At 43.6% G+C, this 10,834-nt stretch overlaps 1 protein-coding gene across 1 annotated transcript in view; it reads right to left on the bottom strand.

Annotated features, from left to right (window-relative positions):
• Positions 1-210: 210 nt before the first annotated feature.
• Positions 211-10,834, bottom strand: part of dnajb9a (DnaJ heat shock protein family (Hsp40) member B9a) — an 11,585-nt gene continuing 961 nt past the window's right edge. The window contains exons 2-3 of the mRNA XM_061969354.2: positions 3,576-3,799; positions 211-777 (exon numbers count right to left, since the gene is read on the bottom strand). Coding sequence (XP_061825338.1) covers positions 362-777; positions 3,576-3,792 — 633 coding nt within the window. The 5' untranslated portion in view covers positions 3,793-3,799 and the 3' untranslated portion in view covers positions 211-361. The remainder of the gene's footprint in view (positions 778-3,575; positions 3,800-10,834) is intronic.

Raw genomic sequence — 10,834 nt, 5'->3', positions numbered from 1 at the left:
GCTCTCCCTTAGAGATAGGGTGAGAAGCTCTGTCATCCGGGGGGAGCTCAAAGTAAAGTCGCTGCTCCTCCACATCGAGAGGAGCCAGATGAGGTGGTTCGGGCATCTGGTCAGGATGCCACCCGAACGCCTCCCTCGGGAGGTGTTTAGGGCACGTCCATCCGGTAGGAAGACCCAGGACACGTTGGGAAGACTATGTCTCCCGGCTGGCCTGGGAACGCCTCGGGATCCCCCGGGAAGAGCTGGACGAAGTGGCTGGGGAGAGGGAAGTCTGGGCTTCCCTGCTTAGGCTGCTGCCCCGGCGACCCGACCTCGGATAAGCGGAAGAAGATGGATGGATGGATGGATGGATGGATGGATGTTAGGATGCAGTGCAGTCCGTGTATGTGGTCACCATGTTTCCTCTGCGCTGCGTCACCGTCCTGCAGTGCTGCTTGGACGTGCCGTGAAACCCATTCTGGCTCTGCTTCGGGTGTCTGTGCAAGGTAAACATTCGCTCGACGTCGTCCGACGCGTCGTCAAAGAAACCCGCCCCTTGAAAATGTCTCTTGCGTCGACCGTGCGGCTCTCGTGCGGCGTGCTCGTCAAAGTGTCTTCTGTGGCGGGCGTGCCGGTCGTGGCTGTGGATGTCAAAATCCTTGAATATGTCGTCGAATTTGAAGCTGAAGGACTGGTGGGCTCTCTGCCTCTGCTGCGTGCCACCGGTGAAAAAGGGAGCGCTGCCACCAAACTGATCGTACTCGCGTCTTCGGGTTGCATCTGATAACGTTTCGTAAGCTGCGAGAAAGAAAAGATTGTGAGTGATGACACTGCAAGGGAGAAGATTAACCTGAGGGATGTAACTACCGTATTTTCCGCACTATAAGCCGCACCTAAAAACCACAAATTTTCACAAAAGCTGACAGTGCGGCTTATAACCCGGTGCGCCTTATATATGGATTAATATAAATATTTATTTTCATAAAGTTTCGGTCTCGCAACTACGGTAAACAGCCGCCATCTTTTTTCCCCGTAGAAGAGGAAGCGCTTCTTCTATGGTAAGCAACTGCCAAGGTAAGCACCCGCCCCCGTAGAAGAGGAAGCGCTTCTTCTTCTACGGTAAGCAACCACCCGCCCCCGTAGAAGAAGAAGCGCGCGGGTATTACGTTTCATTTCCTTTGTGTGTTCCATGTTGATATACGACTCCATGCGCGCCCAACATCACAGATGGTGTCAAAAAACAAGTGAAGCACACAAATACAACACTCGCCGTCATTCCGGGTGGATTAACCAAAGAACTCCAACCGCTCGATATTGGTGTCAACAGGGCATTTAAAGCACGACTGCGAACGGCGTGGGAACAATGGATGACCGAAGGCGAACACACCTTCACTAAGACAGGGAGACAGCGCCGGACGACATACGCCAACATCTGCCAGTGGATCGTAAATGCCTGGGCGGATATTTCGGTCACAACTGTGGTCCGAGCTTTCCGGAAGGCAATGACTTCGACGAGACGGAGCCGGCCATTTTGGATCCCGTATTCGCCCAACTTTTTAATTCGGACACCGAAGGAGAAGAATTCGAGGGATTTATGAATGAAGAATAACTTCAGAAAGTGAGCGTTATGTTTATTTTGTGTGTTGTGACATTAACGTTCGAGCGACATTAAGTTATTGATGTTATTGCTCTGCACTATTTTGAATTTTACTATGTTTGTGATTGCACATTTGCACATTACCGTACATTTTGGGAGTGAACAGAGTTGTTAGAACGCTGGTTTTTAATATATTATTAAAGTTTGACTGACCTATCTGACTGTTTTTTTGACATTCCCTTTAGCGCAGTTAGATGCGGCTTATAACACGGGGCGGCTTATAGGTGGACAAAGTTTTGAAATACAGTGGGGCAAAAAAGTATTTAGTCAGCCACGATTGTGCAAGTTCTCCCACTTAAAATGATGACTCTGTACTTTTCATCATAGGTACACTTCAACTGTAAGAGACAGAATGTGAAAAAAAAATCCAGGAATTCATATAGTAGGATTTTTAAAGAATTTATTTGTAAATTATGTTGGAAAATAAGTATTTGGTCAATAACAAAAATTCAACTCAATACTTTGTAATATAACCTTTGTTGGCAATAACAGAGGTCAAACGATTACTATAGGTCTTTACCAGGTTTGCACACACAGTCGCTGGTATTTTGGCCCATTCCTCCATGCAGATCTTCTCGAGAGCAGTGATGTTTTGGGGCTCTCACCGGGCAACACGGACTTTCAACTCCCTCCACAGATTTTCTATGGGGTTGAAGTCTGGAGACTGGCTAGGCCACTCCAGGACTTTCAAATGCTTCTTACGGAGCCACTCCTTCGTTGCCCGGGCGGTGTGTTTGGGATCATTGTCATGCTGGAAGACCCAGCCACGTTTCATCTTCAAAGCTCTCACTGATGGAAGGAGGTTTTGGCTCAAAATCTCACGATACATGGCCCCGTTCATTCTTTCCTTAACACGGATCAGTCGGCCTGTCCCCTTGGCAGAAAAACAACCCCAAAACATGATGTTTCCACCCCCATGCTTCACAGTAGGTATGGTGTTCTTGGGATGCAACTCAGTATTCTTCTTCCTCCAAACACGACGAGTTGAGTTTATACCAAAAAGTTCTATTTTGGTTTCATCTGACCACATGACATTCTCCCAATCATCCATGTGCTCTCTGGCAAACTTCAGACGGGCCTGGACATGCACTGGCTTAAGCAGGGGGACACGTCTGGCACTGCAGGATTTGATTCCCTGTCGGCGTAGTGTGTTACTGATGGTAACCTTTGTTACTTTGGTCCCAGCTCTCTGCAGGTCATTCACCAGGTCCCCCCGTGTGGTTCTGGGAATTTTGCTCACCGTTCTCATGATCATTTTGACCCCACGGGATGAGATCTTACGTGGAGCCCCAGATCAAGGGAGATTATCAGTGGTCTTGTATGTCTTCCATTTTCTGATAATTGCTCCCACAGTTGATTTTTTCACACCAAGCTGCTTGCCTATTGTAGATTCACTCTTCACAGTCTGGTAAAGGTCTACAATTATTTTCCTAGTGTCCTTTGACAGCTCTTTGGTCTTGGCCATAGTGGAGTTTGGAGTCTGACTGTTTGAGGCTGTGGACAGGTGTCTTTTATACAGATAACAAGTTCAAACAGGTGCCATTAATACAGGTAACAAGTGGAGGACAGAAGAGCTTCTTAAAGAAGAAATTACAGGTCTGTGAGAGCCAGAGATCTTCCTTGTTTGAAGTGACCAAATACTTATTTTCCACAATGATTTACAAATAAATTTAAAATTCCTACAATGTGAATTCCTGGATTTTTTTTTCACATTCTGTCTCTCACAGTTGAAGTGTACCTATGATGAAAATTACAGACCTCTGTCATCATTTTAAGTGGGAGAACTTGTACAATCGGTGGCTGACTAAATACTTTTTTGCCCCACTGTATGCCGTTCATTGAAGGCGCGGCTTATAACCCAGGGCGCCTTATGGTGCGGAAAATACGGTATTCATAACTTGAAGGGTTTTAAAGAATAGCGTTCAAATTGTGACTCTACCTTCAGCAATGTCCCTGAATGTGGCTTCTGCATCCGGACTGTTGTTCCTATCAGGGTGATGCCTCATGGCCAGCCTGTGAAAAGCTTTCTTTACCTGCCGCTCGGTGGCGTCCTCAGGCACTCCCAGAATGTGGTAGTAATTCTTCTTGGCCAGAAGCAGCTCTGTGACCACCAGGAGGCACACGGTCAGCTTTAGGGCGGACTGCGCGTTGGCCATTGCTCGCCTGTCATGCACAACATGTCAACAAATGCACACAACAAGATGAAGGCAGAAAAAAAAGCTAGGTTTATACCATTTGCTACACATTAAATGGCTAACTTGTCATACTTGGGTGGGAAAGCATTTTACCTTTGATTCTCGCAGCTGATCAATGCAAATTCTAGTACTATATAACAGTGTTTTTCAACCTTTTTTGAGCCAAGGCACATTTTTTGCGTTGAAAAAATGCAGAGGCACACCACCAGCAGACATCATTAAAAACGAAACTCAGTAGACAATAGAGATGCGCGGATAGGCAATTATTTCATCCGCATCACAAAAGTCGTCAACCATCCGCATCAACCCGAACTAACATTTAATCAAAACCGCACCCGCCCGCTGTTATACAGGTAAAAGCCAGTAAATTAGAATATTTTGAAAAACTTGATTTATTTCAGTAATTGCATTCGAAAGGTGTAACTTGTACATTATATTTATTCATTGCACACAGACTGATGCATTCAAATGTTTATTTCATTTAATTTTGATGATTTGAAGTGGCAACAAATGAAAATCCAAAATTCCGTGTGTCACAAAATTAGAATATTACTTAAGGCTAATACAAAAAAGGGATTTTTAGAAATGTTGGCCAACTGAAAAGTATGAAAATGAAAAATATGAGCATGTACAATACTCAATACTTGGTTGGAGCTCCTTTTGCCTCAATTACTGCGTTAATGCGGCGTGGCATGGAGTCGATGAGTTTCTGGCACTGCTCAGGTGTTATGAGAGCCCAGGTTGCTCTGATAGTGGCCTTCAACTCTTCTGCGTTTTTGGGTCTGGCATTCTGCATCTTCCTTTTCACAATACCCACAGATTTTCTATGGGGCTAAGGTCAGGGGAGTTGGCGGGCCAATTTAGAACAGAAATACCATGGTCCGTAAACCAGGCACGGGTAGATTTTGCGCTGTGTGCAGGCGCCAAGTCCTGTTGGAACTTGAAATCTCCATCTCCATAGAGCAGGTCAGCAGCAGGAAGCATGAAGTGCTCTAAAACTTGCTGGTAGACGGCTGCGTTGACCCTGGATCTCAGGAAACAGAGTGGACCGACACCAGCAGATGACATGGCACCCCAAACCATCACCCAACCATGCAAATTTTGCATTTCCTTTGGAAATCGAGGTCCCAGAGTCTGGAGGAAGACAGGAGAGGCACAGGATCCACGTTGCCTGAAGTCTAGTGTAAAGCTTCCACCATCAGTGATGGTTTGGGGTGCCATGTCATCTGCTGGTGTCGGTCCACTCTGTTTCCTGAGATCCAGGGTCAACGCAGCCGTCTACCAGCAAGTTTTAGAGCACTTCATGCTTCCTGCTGCTGACCTGCTCTATGGAGATGGAGATTTCAAGTTCCAACAGGACTTGGCGCCTGCACACAGCGCAAAATCTACCCGTGCCTGGTTTACGGACCATGGTATTTCTGTTCTAAATTGGCCCGCCAACTCCCCTGACCTTAGCCCCATAGAAAATCTGTGGGGTATTGTGAAAAGGAAGATGCAGAATGCCAGACCCAAAAACGCAGAAGAGTTGAAGGCCACTATCAGAGCAACCTGGGCTCTCATAACACCTGAGCAGTGCCAGAAACTCATCGACTCCATGCCACGCCGCATTAACGCAGTAATTGAGGCAAAAGGAGCTCCAACCAAGTATTGAGTATTGTACATGCTCATATTTTTCATTTTCATACTTTTCAGTTGGCCAACATTTCTAAAAATCCCTTTTTTGTATTAGCCTTAAGTAATATTCTAATTTTGTGACACACGGAATTTTGGATTTTCATTTGTTGCCACTTCAAATCATCAAAATTAAATGAAATAAACATTTGAATGCATCAGTCTGTGTGCAATGAATAAATATAATGTACAAGTTACACCTTTTGAATGCAATTACTGAAATAAATCAAGTTTTTCAAAATATTCTAATTTACTGGCTTTTACCTGTACATCTAATATAGACGATTAGATATAGAGGTTATAAAGCTTTTGCCTGTTAAAGAAAGGAGACTGATCCAATGCAGCAGAGACATTCAATGCGTGCCACGCTGTCACGGCCCAGACGCACACCAGTGCGCAATCATCTGGGAGCCGCGCTGAGCGCACCTCCAAGCGCGCTCGCGCCACTCAAACTGCTGCAGGCAGCTGCGTTCTATCTTGTTTTAACATCCTGTGGCACTCTTCTGGGATCACGGCGGACGAAACTGCTCATGCTCAGGGTGTTTGTGGAGGTTCGGGGTTTTGCACAAATGCGATGCACCATGTTAGATGTCGTAGACATAAACAGCGTCGCAACTCTTGCAAATCACGTAGCCAGCATTACTATCATCCTGATTTACAACCTCATAAAAACGAGTCCACGCTGAACTTTTCTGGCCTTTTTTTCCCCTGGTCTTTAGTATTCCCTTTTTTAGTTTGTCGCGTACCACGTTTGCTGCCGGCGTTGCCATCTCTTTTTTTTTTTCTTCTTCTGTTGTGGCATATGCTGCAGGTGCCTGCTCGTTTTTCGTATGTGGGTAACAACATTTAACTACCGGTATGTATATATATTTCCGAATTGGTTTAACTGCCACCCGCCTGAATCTATTTAAAATCTAATTTTTTTTTATTTCAACCGCCCGACCCGCGGATGATCCGCGAACTCCGCGGTTGTGTCCGCAAACCGCGCATCTCTAGTAGACAACAAAAAGTCGTTGTCGCAATTGTTGGATGACTTTAAAGCATAACCAAGCATGCATCAATATAGCTCTTGTCTCAAAGTAGGTGTACTGTCACCACCTGTCACATCACACCCTGACTTATTTGGACTTGTTTGCTGTTTTCCTGTGTGTAGTGTTTTAGTTCTTGTCTTGCGCTCCTATTGGTGGCTTTTTCTCTTTTTTTTGGTATTTTCCTGTAGCAGTTCCATGTCTTCTTTTGAGCGGTATTTCCCGCATCTACCGTATTTTCCGCACTATAAGGCGCACCTAAAAACCACAAATTTTCTCAAAAGCTGACAGTGCGCCTTATAACCCGGTGCGCTTTATATATGGATAAATATTAAGATTCATTTTCATAAAGTTTCGGTCTCGCAACTTCGGTAAACAGCCGCCATCTTTTTTCCCGGTAGAACAGGAAGCGCTTCTTCTTCTACGCAAGCAACCGCCAAGGTAAGCACCCGCACCCATAGAACAGGAAGCGCTTCTTCTTCTACTGTAAGCAACCACCCGCCCGCGTAGAAGAAGAAAAAGGGCGCGGATATTACCGTTTCATTTCCTTTGTGTGTTTACATCTGTAAAGACCACAAAATGGCTCCTACTAAGCGACAGGTATCCGGTTCATGAAAAGACGCAATCTCTCCATCCGCACACGGATTACTATTTCAAAGCAACTGATATTCCTGTGAACCGCACTGTGGATACAACGGGAGCACGTACGGTGAATATTCGCACCACAGGGAATGAGAAGTCATCCTTCACTGTGGTTCTAGCTTGCCATGCTAATGGCCAGAAACTTCCACCCATGGTGATATTCAAAAGGAAGACCTTGCCAAAAGAGACCTTTCCAGCCGGCGTCATCATAAAAGCTAACTCGAAGGGATGGATGAAGAAAAGATGAGCGAGTGGTTAAGGTAAGTTTAAGTTTACGCGAAGAGGCCGGGTGGCTTTTTTCACGCAGCTCTGTCCATGTTGATATACGACTCCGTGCGCGCCCACATCACGCTGGTTTTAATATATTATTAAAGTTTGACTGACCTATCTGACTGTTTTTTTGACATTCCTTTAGCGCAGTTAGATGCGGCTTACAACACGGGGGCGGCTTATAGGTGGACAAAGTTTTGAAATATGCCGTTCATTGAAGGCGCGACTTATAACCCAGGGCGCCTTATGGTGCGGAAAATACGGTACTTTGTTTTAGCAATCAAAAATATTTCAGTTGTTTTTATCCTTCTTTGTTGGGGGATTGTTGATTGTTGTCATGTCATGTTCGGATGCACATTGTGGACGCCGTCTTTGCTCCACAGTAAGTCTTTGCTGTCGTCCAGCATCCTGTTTTTGTTTACTTTGTAGCCAGTTCAGTTTTAGTTTAGTTCTGCATAGCCTTCCCTAAGCTTCTATGCCTTTTCTTAGGGGGCACTCACCTTTTATTTATTTTTGGTTTAAGCATCCATCCATCCATTTCCTACCGCTTGTCCCTTTTGGGGTCGCTGGAGCCTATCTCAGCTGCATCTCTGGCTTTTAACACTACGTGAGTTGTGTGATCCTCTGTTGTCCTCTTGTGTTTTTAAAATTTTGCTTTTTGCTTTCTATTTACTGTTTTAATTGGTTTTACCCTTTGAAATTGTTTTTAATCATATTTATTTTATATTGTTTTTAATTGTGTTTAATATTGTTGTGCAGCACTTTGGAAACATTTTGTTGTTTAAATGTGCTATATAAATAAAGTGGATTGGATTGGAAGGCGGGTTACACCCTGGACAAGTCGCCACCTCATCGCAGGGCCAACACAGATAGACATTAGACACAATTTTACCTGCCTCCCGCTGTTTCCAACATCTACAAAGCAATTAGCTATCTGCTGCCACCTACTGATATGGAAGAGTATTACACGGTTACTCTGCCGAGCGACACACAACAACAACACATCATTTGCAGACTTAAATTACTGGTTTGCAAAAAATATTTTTCACCCAAATAAGTGAAATTAGACAATCTTCCTTGTCTAACTTGTTTGCTGTTTTCCTGTGTTTTAGTTCTTGTCTTGCGCTCCTATTTTGGTGGCTTTTTCTCTTTTTTTGGATATTTCCCTGTAGCAGTTTCATGTCTTCTTTTGAGCGATATTTCCCGCATCTACTTTGTTTTAGCAATCAAAAGTATTTCAGTTGTTTTTATCCTTCTTTGTGGGGACATTGTTGATTGTCATGTCATGTTCGTATGTACATTGTGGACGCCGTCTTTGCTCCACAGTAAGTCTTTGCTGTCGTCCAGCATCCTGTTTTTGTTTACTTTGTAGCCAGTTCAGTTTTAGTTTAGTTCTGCATAGCCTTCCCTAAGCTTCTATGCCTTTTCTTAGGGGGACTCACCTTTTATTTATTTTTGGTTTAAGCATCCATCCATCCATTTCCTACCGCTTGTCCCTTTTGGAGTCGCTGGAGCCTATCTCAGCTGCATCTCTGGCTTTTAACACTACGTGAGTTGTGTGATCCTCTGTTGTCCTCTGTGTTTTTAAAATTTTGCTTTTTGCTTTCTATTTACTGTTTTAATTGGTTTTACCCTTTGAAATTGTTTTTAATCATATTTATTTTATATTGTTTTTAATTGTGTTTAATATTGTTGTGCAGCACTTTGGAAACATTTTGTTGTTTAAATGTGCTATATAAATAAAGTGGATTGGATTGGATGGCGGGTTACACCCTGGACAAGTCGCCACCTCATCGCAGGGCCAACACAGATAGACATTAGACACAATTTTACCTGCCTCCCGCTGTTTCCGACATCTACAAAGCAATTAGCTATCTGCTGCCACCTACTGATATGGAAGAGTATTACACGGTTACTCTGCCGAGCGACACACAACAACAACACATCATTTGCAGACTTAAATTACTGGTTTGCAAAAAATATTTTTCACCCAAATAAGTGAAATTAGACAATCTTCCTTGTCTAACTTGTTTGCTGTTTTCCTGTGTGTAGTGTTTTAGTTCTTGTCTTGCGCTCCTATTTTGGTGGCTTTTTCTCTTGTTTTGGGTATTTCCCTGTAGGAGTTTTATGTCTTCCTTTGAGCGATATTTCCCATATCTACTTTGTTTTAGCAATCAAAAATATTTCAGTTGTTTTTATCCTTCTTTGTGGGGACATTGTTGATTTTTGCACTAATTTATATTATTATGTGTTGTCAACTTTGTACTTTTTATGTCATTGCCTGAAATAAATAAATAAATGAAAATGAAAAATGATATTGTCATGATGTTCGGATGCCCATTGTGGACGCCGTCTTTGCTCCACAGTAAGTCTTTGCTGTCGTCCAGCATTCTGTTTTTGTTTACTTTGTAGCCAGTTCGGTTTTAGTTTTGTTCTGCATAGCCTTCCCTAAACTTCAATGCCTTTTCTTAGGGGGACTCACCTTTTGTTTATTTTTGGTTTAATTAGATACATTTTTACCTGCACCCTGCCTACCGCTGTTTCCAACATCTACAAAGCAATTAGCTACCTGCTGCCACCTACTGATATGGAAGAGTATTACACGGTTACTCTGCCGAGCGACACTCAACAACAACACATCATTTGCAGACTTAAATTACTGGTTTGCAAAAAATATTTCTCACCCAAATAAGTGAAATTAGACAATCTTCCTTGTCTAACTTGTTTGCTGTTTTCCTGTGTGTACTGTTTTAGTTCTTGTCTTGCGCTCCTATTTTGGTGGCTTTTTCTCTTGTTTTGGGTATTTCCCTGTAGGAGTTTTATGTCTTCCTTTGAGCGATATTTCCCACATCTACTTTGTTTTAGTAATCAAAAGTATTTCAGTTGTTTTTATCCTTCTTTGTGGGGAGATTGTTGATTGTTGTCATGTCATGTTCGGATGCACATTGTGGACGCCGTCTTTGCTCCACAGTAAGTCTTTGCTGTCGTCCAGCATCCTGTTTTTGTTTACTTTGTAGCCAGTTCAGTTTTAGTTTAGTTCTGCATAGCCTTCCCTAAGCTTCTATGCCTTTTCTTAGGGGCACTCACCTTTTATTTATTTTTGGTTTAAGCATCCATCCATCCATTTCCTACCGCTTGTCCCTTTTGGGGTCGCTGGAGCCTATCTCAGCTGCATTCGGGCGGAAGGCGGGTTACACCATGGACAAGTCGCAACCTCATCGCAGGGCCAACAGATAGACATTAGACACAATTTTACCTGCCTCTCGCTGTTTCCAACATCTACAAAGCAATTAGCTATCTGCTGCCACCTACTGATATGGAAGAGTATTACACGGTTACTCTGCCGAGCGACACACAACAACAACACATCATTTGCAGACTTAAATTACTGG

The sequence above is a fragment of the Nerophis lumbriciformis genome, linkage group LG10 (assembly GCF_033978685.3).
Source record: "Nerophis lumbriciformis linkage group LG10, RoL_Nlum_v2.1, whole genome shotgun sequence".
NCBI lineage: Eukaryota > Metazoa > Chordata > Actinopteri > Syngnathiformes > Syngnathidae > Nerophis > Nerophis lumbriciformis.
Note: the sequence above shows the minus strand (reverse complement) of the source record. Positions and strands in the feature narration are given on the sequence as shown.